Source organism: Sprattus sprattus (genome assembly GCF_963457725.1).
Source record: "Sprattus sprattus genome assembly, chromosome: 1".
NCBI classification, from domain to species: domain Eukaryota; kingdom Metazoa; phylum Chordata; class Actinopteri; order Clupeiformes; family Clupeidae; genus Sprattus; species Sprattus sprattus.
In genome coordinates, this window is record NC_137920.1 from 25,458,599 (window position 1) to 25,473,598 (window position 15,000).

The 15,000-nt window shown below is 45.9% G+C and overlaps 1 protein-coding gene across 2 annotated transcripts in view; it reads left to right on the plus strand.

Annotated features, from left to right (window-relative positions):
• LOC308372685 (phosphofurin acidic cluster sorting protein 2-like) overlaps window positions 1–15,000 on the plus strand; it is a gene marked incomplete at its 5' end in the record, with an annotated part of 96,561 nt that overhangs the window by 50,601 nt on the left and 30,960 nt on the right. For both annotated transcript variants that reach the window (XM_080847960.1, XM_080847961.1), the window contains 5 exons: window positions 1,469–1,631; window positions 4,459–4,550; window positions 4,958–5,041; window positions 9,059–9,118; window positions 13,440–13,591. In XM_080847960.1, the coding sequence (XP_080704086.1) occupies window positions 1,469–1,631; window positions 4,459–4,550; window positions 4,958–5,041; window positions 9,059–9,118; window positions 13,440–13,591 (551 nt within the window). The remainder of the gene's footprint in view (window positions 1–1,468; window positions 1,632–4,458; window positions 4,551–4,957; window positions 5,042–9,058; window positions 9,119–13,439; window positions 13,592–15,000) is intronic.

Here is a 15,000-nt window from a genome sequence, read left to right on the forward strand (position 1 = left end):
TGTTGTGTGTGTGCTTGTGCGTGTGCGTGTGCGTGTGTGTGTGCGTGTGCGTGTGCGTGTGTGAAGGAGAGCTGCAGGCGGAAATATTTCCTTTTCTTTTCCCCCTCTGTGTGTTTAGCTTGAATCTTCACACTGATTCCAGATGGTGTGGAGTTGAATAATCATCCAATTCTACCACCAACCCTCCTCCTTTCTCTCTCTCTCTCCCTCCCTCTCTCTCTCTCTCTCTCTCTGTCTCTCTCGCTCCCTCTCTGTCTCCCTCTCTGTCTCCCTCTATATCTCTCCCTATCTCTATCACTCTTTCTCTCTCTCTCTCTCTATCCCTCTCTCCCTCTTCCTGCCTCTTTTCTCAATTTTTCTCCTTAACCCCACTGTTCTATGCTAAAAGCCTTGGCATTTTAAAAAGTTATCCCATAGATAATTTAGAGTTGCCCCCCCCCCCCCCCCCCCTCTCTCTCCATCTTTTTCTCCCTCCCCCCCCCCCCTCCTTCATTGCTCTTTTCTATTTCCTGCTCACATCAATTTTTTTTAAGTCCCTGCAATTGCACTCCCAATTTTCCCCTCTCGCGCTCTGATGGTAGTTGGTGGCAGGGATAAGTGTGGCCCCCGTTGTCCTTTAGACACACACACACTCTTTTTCTCATACACACACACATGCACACACACATGCACACACACACACACACACACACACACACACACACACACACACACGCACACACACATGCACAAACATGCACACACAGGCACACACATGTACACACATGTACACACATACAGGTTCTCTCTCCCCCTTTGACACACACACACACACACACAAGTACACAATCACCCACATACACACAAACACAGTACGCATGCATAAACACACACACACACACACGCACACACACACACACACACACAACCACGCATGTACACAATCACCCACACACACAGAAATATAGTACGCATTGAGGCACACGCACACACACACACACACACACACACACACACACACACACACACACACACACACACACACACACACACACACATTGCTCTGGCAGGATTGCTCCTTAAGGGCTGCCAGAGGCCTGTCACTGGCCCTGTCATTTCAGAAGAAGGAAGTGGAGATGGGGGGGAGAGAGAGAGAGAGAGAGATGTCATAATCCTGACAGTTGTTGCGGGGGTCTGTGTCAGTGTTTTTGAGCTGTGGCTTGTAAGGGATGGAGTAGAACAAAAAGGGAACCAGAGGAAATGTGTATTTAAATGGCTGTGTTTGTTTGTGTGTTTGTGTGTGTGTGTATATGTATATGTGTGCGTGTGTGTGTGTATGTCCGCTTGGTACTGTATTTGTGTCTGTATGTGTGCGTCTGTGTCTCTGTTGGTGTGTGCTTACTCTGTTTATGTCTGCACATGTGTGCTTGTTGATACTATGTGTGAGCTTACACTGCTTGTGTGTGTGTGTGTGTGTGTGTGTTTACAGGTGATGCAGCACCCTACAGATGGGGGCCAGATCCTGGGTCTCCATAGCAACGTGAAGGAGGCTCCGTTGCGTGCAGCTGAGCTGAGTGTGTTCTCGCTCTCCAGCCAGCCCATCGACCCTGAGGATGGCAGCGGACCACAGGGAGCCAAGGCCAAAGCCTCAGGTCAACACACACACACACACACACACACACACACACACACACACACACGCACACACACACACACGCACACAAAACACACGCACAAAAAAATCACACACACAAACACACACACACACACACACACACACACACACACACACACACACACACACACACACACACACACACACACACGCACACACACACACACTCACATACACAAACACACACACACACATACTCACACAGACACACACACAAACACTCACACACACATACTCACACATACACACACTCAGTCACTCAGTCACTCACTCACTCACTCACTCACTCACTCACTCACTCTCACACACACAAACACACACAGACACATACTCACACAGACACACACTGGGAATGGGCGTTTTTGCCGATTTTTGGGAGATGTTTACACTTGAAATCCTAGTGGTTACATGTGGTTAACTGTGCATGAGGTCACACTATAAAAAAAGGAGTAGGCATCACTGATGTGCAGTGAACCGAAATTAACGGGTGTGACTGCTTAAACCACAATATTTAGTTAATAATTATATTATTTGGGTCATTTGAGGGCGGGTCAGTTAAAATTATATTTTTGCATAATAGCCTTCACACTAATATTAATATTTCAGCAATAGACTTCATAATTTACTAAAACATTATTGGCTGAATGTCTCCAGTCGTGACAAGAGGTCATGCCGGAGTGGAGAGGGAGATGGTGCAGGAAAAGCTGAGCGTAGGGGAGTAGCCCACGACCTACAGAAAAGAAATATAAGTATTTGGGGACAGATGGTGACAGCTCAGGGGATAATATGGGCAACCTTGACACGGGACCTGGTGATAAGCAGCCCAGTAAAATATTCCTCACGCTATCACATGAGCTGTTGCCAACATACAGCTATTGCGCAATCTCCCTGCAGGGTACTGGGCGGCTAAACTGCCCAGTCATTGTGGAATTCACGATAATGTTCAGTGTTTGTGCTGCATGTGTTTGACCGGAGGATGTGGCTTCAGGTAGGCTTAGCTGTGACAGGGGACATTCTGTTTCACCGAGGCCAAATAGTGCACAGTTATAGTGATTCATGTACGTTAACCGTGCCCATCCCTAATGCACATCCCTAACACACAAACGCAGACACGCACGCTTACACTTACACACACACACACACACACACACACACCTACTCAATTACAAACACACAACCTCTCTTTCTCTCTTTTCCTCTCTCTCTCTCTCTCTCTCAAACACACACGCACACACTTACAGTATACACAAATACACGGATCCCACATACACACACACACACACACGCTGACACAGTACACACACAGACACACACACACACACACACACACACACACTGACACAGTACACACTGGGCACATCCTGTGTTGTGAGTCTCCATCCACTGACTCTGGCCTTTCAGAAAGCTAATGTTTATGTCCATCCATCAGGTCAGCCTTTAAAGTTTAACACTCACCGTTTTTCCCAGCATGCCGTTCTCATTAAGGGGACACCCAGTGCACACAGAGCTTCCCCCACTTCCCCCTTTTTTCTTTATTTAGCCTCAGAGGCGCTTTATTAAAAACAGTTGGGGTCAGTGGGAGAGCAGTAAGCCGCCGCTGCTGCAAAGACCCCTGGGATATTTCTTACCACCAGCGGTCATAGCGGGGATGGTGGTGGTGGTGGTGGGGGGGAGGGGGGTACTGGGGGTGACAGATGATCGTGCCTGCAATGCATTATGGTCCCTGTCTGAAGGAGAGATGGACTGCAGTGGGGATTCATCCGTCGACTGTCCTTGGAGCTCAGTCAGATCATCAGTCTCTCCTCTGCATACCCCGTCTGGTCCAGGATCAGTTTTTGGCTCAGTAGTCATAGAATTGTTGTAGTATTGTGCCAGTAATGTGGTACTAATGGTAAAAGCATTATACAAATATTATACAGATATTGTGAACAGTATTGTAGCAAGGCTGGAGTGGATGTAGGGCGATCACCCTAACCCCCCCCCCCCAACATCCTCATTTAAATCTAACATTCCATTAATGACTAATGATGATAATGCATGTTTTAACAAATGGACCACTGTGTGCAAGTAGTGTTATGCAAGTGCTGTGGAAGAGAGCAGGAAGCGTGTGAGCCCCAGAGCCCAGGCTCGTTTCAGGTCAGTTGTTGAATGCGCTGCAGTAAGGGGGGCAGAAGCAGAAGCAGCAGCAGCAGCAGCAGCATGGGTTGCCTTGGGCAACTGGAGCCGCCAGAGCCGGAATGGGGCCCAGTTGCTGGATGCTGCCATTTGTTTAGTGTGGAGGGATGTAACAGCAGTTCCCCCAGCTGAGAGGGCCCTCTGTGCCAGCAGGCCAGCAGGAGACAGATGGGCTGGGCTCACGGCCATATGACATCAGCTGGTCCAATTAATTAAAGTCCAATTCATTTTGTTTGCCAATTCGTACACCTGTGTGTGTGTGTGTGTGTGTGTGTGTGTGTGTTTGTGTGTGTGGGTGTGTGGGTGTGTGTGTGAACTGTGTGTGTGTGTGTTTGTGTGTGTGGGTGTGTGGGTGTGTGTGTGAACTGTGTGTATGAACTGTGTGTATGTCTGTAGTGAGTGAAAATTCAAATGCGTGTGTGTGTGTGTGTGTGTGTGTATGAATGGGTTTGTTGTGTTTATAGCTATGGGTGTGTGTTTGTGTGTGTGTGTGTGTGTATGGGTGCCTTTGGCCTCAATAAGACAGGTTTGCTTTGTGCACCTGTGATTGTGTGTTGACCTGTGTGTGTGTGTGTGCTTGTGTGTGTGTGTTACACTGATGTTAACCTGATCCACCTTCTGTCCCTCAGACCGCTCCCCAGACATGGACAACTACTCGGAGGACGATGATGACAGCTACTCCTCAGAGCAGGAGGCCAGTGATGACGCAGCCCAAGCCCAGGTCAGGCTCTGTTCACAGGCCAAAAACAAAACACATTCCACATTCCTCTGTGGCTACCATACTCATAGAATCGCGCTATAGGAATCCTTCCGCAGTACCTATACCTATATCTATAGGGTTATGGTTGATCCGATCTATGACATTGGGTTGATTTTTAGAAGTCATACGTATACACTATTTTAATTCTCACCTCAGAAATGGTTCAGAACATCTATGGAATGTTTTCCGACTACACACATTCTATATTGGAGCTAGTTAGAACATGCCAGAGTTCTGAACTAGAACTGCGTTGCCCTTAGTAGAACCCCAGTGTTTTAGAAAAGTGAGGTAAAAGTGTGTGGCCAGTCAGTAAGACGTTGTGACCATTACTAAAGACGTTATACTGTTATACTACCTCTTCGTCACAGGACCTCTATGACGAGGACGATGATGTCCAGAGAAAGCCAAAGAAGTCACGGAGGAAAATGATCAGGACCACCTCCATGACCAGGGTAAGGGTGCTCTCGAGCGAGACAGGACCAGGGTAAGGGTGCTCTCAGGTGGGACAGGACCAGGGTAAGGGTGTTCTCAGTGGGGACATGACCAGGGTAAGGGTGTTCTCAGGTGGGACATGACCAGGGTAAGGGTGCTCTCAGGTGGGACATGACCAGAGTAAGGGTGCTCTCAGGCGGGACATGACCAGGGTAAGGGTGCTCTCAGGTGGGACATGACCAGGGTAAGGGTGCTCTCAGGTGGGACATGACCAGGGTAAGGGTGCTCTCAGGTGGGACATTACCAGGGTAAGGGTGCTCTCAGGCGGGACATGACCAGGGTAAGGGTGCTCTCAGGTGGGACATGACCAGGGTAAGGGTGCTCTCAGGTGGGACATTACCAGGGTAAGGGTGCTCTCAGGTGGGACATTACCAGGGTAAGGGTGCTCTCAGTGGGGACATGACCAGGGTAAGGGTGCTCTCAGGCGGGACATGACCAGGGTAAGGGTGCTCTCAGGTGGGACATGACCAGGGTAAGGGTGCTCTCAGGTGGGACATGACCAGGGTAAGGGTGCTCTCGAGCGAGACAGGACCAGGGTAAGGGTGCTCTCGAGCGAGACATGACCAGGGTAAGGGTGCTCTCAGATGGGACATGACCAGGGTAAGGGTGCTCTCAGGTGGGACATGACCAGAGTAAGGGTGCTCTCAGTGGGACATGACCAGGGTAAGGGTGCTCTCAGGTGGGACATGACCAGAGTAAGGGTGCTCTCAGTGGGACATGACCAGGGTAAGGGTGCTCTCAGGTGGGACATGACCAGGGTAAGGGTGCTCTCAGGTGGGACATGACCAGGGTAAGGGTGCTCTCAGGTGGGACATGACCAGAGTAAGGGTGCTCTCAGTGGGACATGACCAGGGTAAGGGTGCTCTCAGGTGGGACATGACCAGAGTAAGGGTGCTCTCAGTGGGACATGACCAGGGTAAGGGTGCTCTCAGGTGGGACATGACCAGGGTAAGGGTGCTCTCAGGTGGGACATGACCAGAGTAAGGGTGCTCTCAGTGGGACATGACCAGAGTAAGGGTGCTCTCGGGCGGGACATGACCGGGGTAAGGGTGTTCTCGGGCGGGACAGGTGCTCTCTAACCCCACTGATCTGAGGTTGCACAGGAGATCGTGCTCTCAAAGGCTGACGCTTGAGTCAAGACAAAGACACTGACTCCAGATCAGGCCTTTATGCTTACAACTAACAGTCAGGAGAGAGAGAGTGTGTGTGACACTAACAAAGATAATGAGCCTTATGCTTTTAACAGGTACATTTCTATGGAGCACTGAATGCACCACATGCTAGGCTAACTCTGCAGCCCTTAGCTATCTATTTGGCACTGGCTTTTCTATATAGCACCTAGCTAACTATGAATAGCTGTGAGTAGATCAGGGAGGAAGTCTCAGTGTCTGCAATCCACACTACATTCATTAAAGAACTGAAAACTCTCTATTCCATAGTTCTGTATTGCAACACAATCAGCTGCTCCTCTATTGTGACTCACTTCCCTCTGTTCCTTTATGCCAATGAGACATTTCAGCGTGTTTTATGTGTGTGTGTGTGTGTGTGTGTGTGTGTGTTTGTATGTGCGCGTGTGTGTGTGTGTTTGCATATGTGTGTGTGTTTGCATATCCTTTATGCCAATGAGACATTTCAGCAGCCATTTAGCAACCCACTCTAGTGTGTAGTCATTAGCACATGTTTTGATTTAGCTTGGCCTACAGACAGACGGCAAGACAAGCCACAAGTGGAGTCATACTGTACGCATCCGTCATAATAATAGGTCAACAGGCAGCCTGGCCTCCGCTTCTCATTTTGTTTGTTATTCAAGAGAAAATCAAGAGGGAAGTGTAAGTAGACACAGAAGTCCGCTTTCATACACGCAAGCAAGGACATTCAAATGTGGTCAGCGTAATGGCAGAGTGTCCTATCAGTCTGCTGCTGGGAAAAACCCCCAAAGGTCATCAGAAACCAAATCCTGACAGATTGTTCAGTCATATCTCTACTGCCAGACTGATTAGCCAGACGGGGAAGATTTGATGACAGCATTGTAAAGATGAACAATTACGTTGCTGGTTTCCGTGTGTGCTGGTGGAATATTTGGTTGTGCTAGATTGCATTGTGGTGTGGATTTAAAGCACTAGATTATAGGTATGGAGAACAAAAATGTACAGTTTGTGATTCGAATCCAACACATTTTACGTCAAGTTCAGCAGATTACTCCTCACAGTCCTAGCTGTTTATTTCAGCGTGTGCACTCCTGTGTTTGTACACAGTCCTGGCTCTCTAAACTGTTGGGGGTTAAGTATCCGAGCCGGACACCATTCCAGCCAATCATTGCGTTGCTACAGGAGCATTGAAGGGAGGGATGTTATTTGATTGGGTCTTGAGCTCAAATATCAACAACAACCTTTCATTAGAATCATAGACTCCACCTTTTAAGAAGAGAATCTGGCTGTTGTCAAAGGAAGCCCTGTCATAGGGACCAACTGGAGGATTGTCTGACCTGATGGACTGTTATTGGCATCAGTGTGTTTTTCTAGAAGGCCACAGAAGGCGATGAGGTAATCCCCTGGCTTAGTCGAGAGAAGAGGTGCCATCAGGGATCAGGGGAGGGACACACACGTACGCATGCACACACACACACACACACACACACACGTACGCATGCACACACATGCACACACACACACACACACATATACAGACACATAGTTTTACAAACTCACCTACACAGAAAACTGGCGGCACCCTCAGGCATGAGTACAGACAAATACTCACACACGCACACACACACACACACACACACAAGCACACACACACTCAGGCGTGCTATAGCTTGAATGGCCTAAGCTCAAACACACAAGCACAAACAGACAAACATACCAAACACACCAATGTAAGCACACCTTGGCGGCCACATCACACACACACACACATACACACACACACACACACACACACACACACACACACACACTTCTGGCCCTCCTTTGGCTCTCAGCATGGGAGAACATATGCTCCAGTGTCACACCCTCCAAAGGTCAAACAGGTTCAGCCTGGCTAATCGGTTTGGATGAGGTGTGTCATTCTATTCTTTTTATTCTCATTTCTTTTTTCTTCCTATTTCTCTCTCTCTCTCTCTCTCTCTCTCTCTCTCTCTCTCCTATTAAAAAAGGCAACCTGAGAGACCAAAACCAGTTTTTTTTTTTGTCCCATCCTCTGTCATTTTTTTCTCTCTTAAGTCTTAAGTCTTTGTTTACTGCCGGCGTCGTCTCTTTTAATCCCGTCTGGTGGGTGCAGCGTAATCCTCCATGTTTGATTTCACGTCGAGGTTCGTTGCCGCCGATCAGCTCCTGAAACATCACTCCTTAAGTGGCTTTCAGAGGACAGCATCTGTTAAGTAACCAAATTTAAAAAAAGGGCTTTAATAGAACCGATCGTCGCCAGGCAGAGTATGTTGAGTCAGTATCAGAATATCCTCTTTATATCCTCCTGGGAGCCAAGAAAAAAAAGTGTTATCCAATTTCTCTTTTTTTTTGTGATTTCCTTACTAGTTAGGGTTAAAAAAAATGCCAACTACAGAGGACACAAGGTTCTCAGGAGGTTAGGAAGGGCACAGAGATTCTCCGGTTCTGCGTTTCTGTCTGTAATACTAGACACTTATAGTGCAGAACGCACAGGTGAAAGATGAGAAAAAGAGATAAGGAAGTATCGGTCACACTTCATTATCAGTAGCCTCAGGTTCACTGTACTTATGTCAGAGTGTGTGTGTGTGTGTGTGTGAGAGAGTGTGTGTTGAGTGTGTGTGTGTGTGTGTGTGTGGGTTTTAATAGAATAGAATTCATTAATATATGATGATGATATATGTATTATCTTATGTTACTTACTAATGTATCTAATGTATGTATTATCTATTTCTGTTTTCTGCTCTCTCTCTCTCTCTCTCTCTCTCTCTCTCTATCTCTCTGCCCTCCCCTCCCCTCCCCCCATTACAGCAACCCAATTTCAAGCAGAAGTTTGTGGCTCTTCTGAAGAGGTTCAAAGTAACAGACGAGGTAATATCTCACTTTTATCTGTCTGATATTGCTTCCTTTCCACAGCGGTCATGAGGACTTAGCACATATACACACACACACACCCACACACACACACACACACACACACACACACACACACACACACACACAAACACACAGAGGCATGCACAAATCCCCTCTTTTTGTCACGAACACACACACACACACACACACACACACACACACACACACACACACACACACATACATATAGACGCTCCATCTTTTCATCTCTCTCTCTCTCTCTGTCTCTCTCTTTTACACACACACGGATACAAACCCAATCCATTCTCATTTCTCCATCCCTGCAGTCAAGTATGAAACACACGATTTTATCAACACAGCTCGGGGCAATCTGCTTCTCTGATTAAATCTCTCATCGCGGACTCTTCACAAACCACTGCACCAACTCACACACACACACATTCACACACACAGACACACACACATACACACACAGACACACACGCTGTTTGATATAATAACATAGTCCTGTTCCAGGATTGTGCCACAAATCACTGGGCTTAATCTCCTCAGTAATAGCAGATCTCCGAGGCAGTGCTTATTACACCAGCAACAATAACACACTAATACACAATCGCATGTCCATACCCTGTGAGGGCCAATGGCACCGATATATGATTTCAGTACATACATATGAGATATGTATAACCTCCCATAGTGATGATAGTACATACTCATATATGAGATATAAATAAACATCAGAGGGATGATAGTACATACTTATGTATGAAATATAAAAAAAACATCAGAGGGATGATAGTACATACTTATGTATGAGGTATAACAAATCATTATAAGGATGATAGTACATACTTATATATGAGATGTGAATAACTCCCATATGAATGATAGTACATACTTATATAAGAGATGTGAATAACCCCCCTAGGAATGATAGTACATACTTAAGCTCTGGGAAACCAGCTTGTGGGCAAAATAAATATAAAGGCAAAGTACACAAACATTGGAGAGAGGACTAAGGATACAAACATGTGAGAGAGGATGCTTACATGTTTGGCTACCTTACTAACCTTTAGAGTACAATGCAGTCTGCTCCTGTGTTCTCTCTTAGTTAGTGTGTGTGTGTTTGGCTCTGTCCCTCTGTCTCCATCTCTCTCTCTCTCTCGCTCTCTCGCTCTCCCTCTCTCTGGCTCTCACTGTCTCTCATTCTCTCTCTCTCTCTGGCTATATCTCTCTCTCTCTGTCCCCTCTCTCTCTCTCTCTGTCTCCATCTCTCTCTCTCTCTGTGGCTCTCTCTTTCTCTCTCTCTCTTTCATTATCTTTCTCTCTCTGGCTATCTCTCTCCATCTCGCTCTCTCTCTCTCTGTCCCCTCTGTCGTTCTCTCTTTCTCTCTCTGTCTCTCTCTCTCTTTCTCTCTCTTTCTCTCTCTCTCTTTCCGTGGTCATTGGCCCAATTTAGTCCTACTCTATACCCTGAGGGGGACATAGTTAGTAGAGGAGTGTTTAAACACACACACACACACACACACACACACACACACAGAAACACACACACACACACACACACAGTCGCACACACCCACAGGCACGCCCACATTTACACACTCACGCAGACACACAAACACACACACACACCCTTTTACCATCCGTCTTTCCAGCCAACATTGAAATCTAGCTCTTTATCAAAGCTCTCTCTCTCTCTCTGTGTCTCTAACCTCCTCACTTCCTGAACGTCACCTAATTGGTTTAAGGCTCACTCTCCTCCAGCGCCTGTGCCGTCCCAGTGACCTTCCTGTTCCCTTACACACACACACACACACACACACACACACACACACACACACACACACACACACACACACACACACACACACACACACACATGGACACGCACACAGCCACACACACACACACAGACACACGAGTGCACACACAGCCACACACACACACACCTATTCAGGCACACATGCACACACACACACACACACACACACACACATGGGCAGACACACACTCGCACTCTGAGTCAAACAGGAAGTGACCTAATTATGCCAGGTCAGCAGCAAAGCTCCAGCCAGGGCTGGTTCAGCCCAAGGGCAAACAATTGTTCAGCACTTTTTTGCTCCGTCTCCCATTCTGCAGGCGACAGAACATGTGTGTGTAGTGTGTACTAAAGTGACATTACAGAGACATTAGATACGGTGTCCCGTATTTAAATACTAAAGTGACGTTACAAAGACATTAGATACGGTGTACTGTATTTAAATACTAAAATTACATTAGAGAGAGATTAGATACGGTGTCCTGTATTTAAGTACTCAAAAAGTTACATATTTTATTCTGTATATCAACACTAAAGTGATGGTACAGAGATGCTACACATTTTATACTGTCTATAAGCAGTAAAGAAACGTTACAGAGACGTTACATATAGCCACTAAAGGGACGTTACATATTTTATGCTGTATATGAACACTAAAGAGACATTACAAAGACGTTACATATTCTATACTGCATATAAATACTAAAGAGACGTTACAGAGATGTCACACATGGTGTGCTGTATTTGACACTTCACTCAAAGGCCTGTCTGGTCGTGCTCAAAACTTGTTTGTGGCATTTTTTCTTTCTTTCCTCTCCTCTTCTCTCCTATCCTCTCGCCATCTCTTTCCCTCCCACTGTGCTTCTCTCCCCCCTCCCTTCCCATCTGTTTCTCTTGACAACTTTCTGTTTTGCTCTGAATACTGCACCCCACACCCCCCTGACTCACACACAAAAACACTCTCACACACAGACCTACACACACTCACTCACTCTCTCTCTCTCCCACACACACACACGCACACATTTCTTTTAAGTTGACTTACCATGAGGAGGAAGTGGAGGAATTATAAGCTCCTCTTTCTTCTGCATAGCTTCCCCTTCCCAAACATGAGTTGGGTTTTTTTTTTTTGGAAGATCTGTCTGTGGCAGTGATGGGCGCTGGGCAATTCTTGGACGGGGCTCTTCAAAAGACAGCCCGCAGGCTAGGCCTTGGCCTCAAAGAGCCTTTCAATGAGAGCGTTTGATTGGCGCTCAGAAGCCACATAAGAAAAGACTGAAGCAATAGTGAAGACCAGCTAAATAACAGGGAAGCAAAAGCAGTCCTATTTCTGTCTTAATGAGTGCTCTATGGACAATGACCTTTTTGTGTGAAGTCGATCGTACAGCTAAAGCCAAGAGAACACTGAAAACATTTATTTTATTACTTTCTGAATTTGAATAATTATTTCTTTATTCTACTTTTAATGCTGAAATTGAATAATTAATTTATTTAAAATATATTGGTAAAGTTAAAGGTTAAATAGTTTAAATTCTAACAGTTTTAAGTATTATTTAGAATAAAGTATTTTAAATAAGTCGGTTGTTCCTGTTTCTCCGCCCCCATTGGAATGAACAGCCAATCACCGGGACTCTCTTCTCAGGATCATCCAATCAAAGTAGCCCATCCTGGGCCAAAACATAACTACGTCCCAATTTCACGTGTTTTGCTGGATGTTTCTATCCGTCGTTGAAAGGAGAAATTGCGGTGTAGAGCAGTTTATCAGCAGAGACACAGGTTTCTTTGTCAGCGAGATGATGGCCTGATGGGTTTACGTCAGGTTCTGACTCACTGGTTTTTCATCCCTAGCAGAAAGATGACTCATTTAATTTTCTGCTGAGGAGGAATGACTTGCCATTAAATAAACTATAACCCCTTTGCATTTACAACTACAAATGTCTGAGGAGCAAGTTTTATTATATATTGACAGGTATATTTGTTGTTGTCCTGTATGAATTGTGTTTTTATAAACTACTGGTAGAACTGTGTGCCAGGCACAACATAGTCATGGTTAATATATTAAGGGAGTAGACCCACCAATAAATATGTCTGTACTCAATTTGCACTGCATGTTGTTGACAAGCACCGTCCCGTGTCACACTTAAACTCACAACCTTGAGCATGGGAGGTGGGCGTGCTACTAAGGAAGCTTAAACCCATAGGTACCACCAGCACGTCTCTTAAAGTGTTGAGGAGTGAGGTTTAGTTTAGTTTACTCTGGCTACACTCTTAATTGCTTTTGATAAAAGTGGTGAGGAGCGAGGTTTAGTCAAGACACAGCGCTGTAGCCGCTGACTCTGGCTACACTCTGAATTGCTTTTAATGAAAGTGTCGAAAAGTGTGCAAAATAATAAATAATACATAATAAATGCAGGGTAATTGAAATGAAAGTTGAGTGAAGAGTCAGGACTTATATTTTGACACGAGCGTGCGTCTCTTTCTCCGGGTGTCCAGGTTCTGGACTCGGACCCGGTGGACCAGACGCAGGAGGTGGAGGAGGATCTGGACCTGCTGTACGACAGCCTGGAGGTGTACAACCAGAGCGACAGCGGCCCCGAGATGGACGACAACGAGAGCGTCATGAGCACCCCCAAACCCAAACTCAAGTAAGGGCACACCCTGTAGTTCACACACAGACACATACACACACACAAACAGACACACACACACACACACACACACACACACACACACACACACACAACCACACACCAACACAAACACAAACACAAACACACACACACACACACACACACACACACACACACACACACACACACAGACACACACACACACACACACAAACACAAACACACACACACACATACCAACACACACACACACACACACACACACACACACACACACACACACACACACACACACACACACACACACACACACACACACACACACACACACACACACACACACACACACATACCTGAGGCAGAAACTTCACCTGTGCCCCATGTGATAAGATTGACATGACCACGTCACAATCATGTCCTGATAGCCCCCACTTTCAGTGGTCGGAGTTAGCCTCAGTTCCATCATCAGAAAGTGCCAACATCTGATATGCCACCTTGTGTCACAGTCTAACAAGATTTTCAAATTAAAATGCCCAGAGCAGCCATTACATTGCTCACTATGCTACACTGCTATGGCACTCGCTGCCTTGATGACTAATGAACATGACGAATCTACCAGCTGTTGTTTGTTCCATATTAATATATGAGCAAGGAAGGTTAAGCCATATACAGAACAGTAATGTAAAATCAATCATGTCTTATCTGGTGTTTGGCACTGTTGGAGAGAAAACACATCAGAGTTTAACAAACAACCAAATAAATAATTTAAAATGTTTGCTACCCTTGCAGCTGAATGTCAGGCTGAACACACCAGCATTGAAGCAGCATTGAGGAGTTTAGTTCTAAAACTTGAGAGATAACTTCCAAAAAAGTTATGCAAAAACCTTGGAAAACACCAACAACAGATCAGTTTGCTCTGGTAAATTTGCACGCATACTAACTGGGGTCCTTTGGTGATCTAGATACCATCATGTTCTATAAACTTTCTGATTCTCGCGATCAGGTATGCAAAACCAGCTAAATTAAATTGAAGATTAGATACTTAAATAACTGCAGCAGCAGACCCCTCTCACCCTGGCCACAAGATGTTCCAACTCCTCCCCTCTGGTAGGCGCTACAGATCTCTGTTCGCCAAAACCTCCAGAAACAAAAACAGTTTCTTCCCTCTTGCTGTCTCTCTCCTGAACAGCTAACCCTCTGTGGCACTGAAAAAAATAACTCATTGTACAATTACCCCTGCAACCATATCTATTTATTCCACCCTTTCTGTATAACCGTCATAATCATACCATATAGTATTTATTTATTCCTGCTCTTCCTGGACTCTCCACTTTGCACTATTGTTTGTATATATTTTTTAAGACTTGTTGACCATTGCACTGTTTAGCACTGCTGTATTGTTTTGCACTGTTGTATTGTTTTCT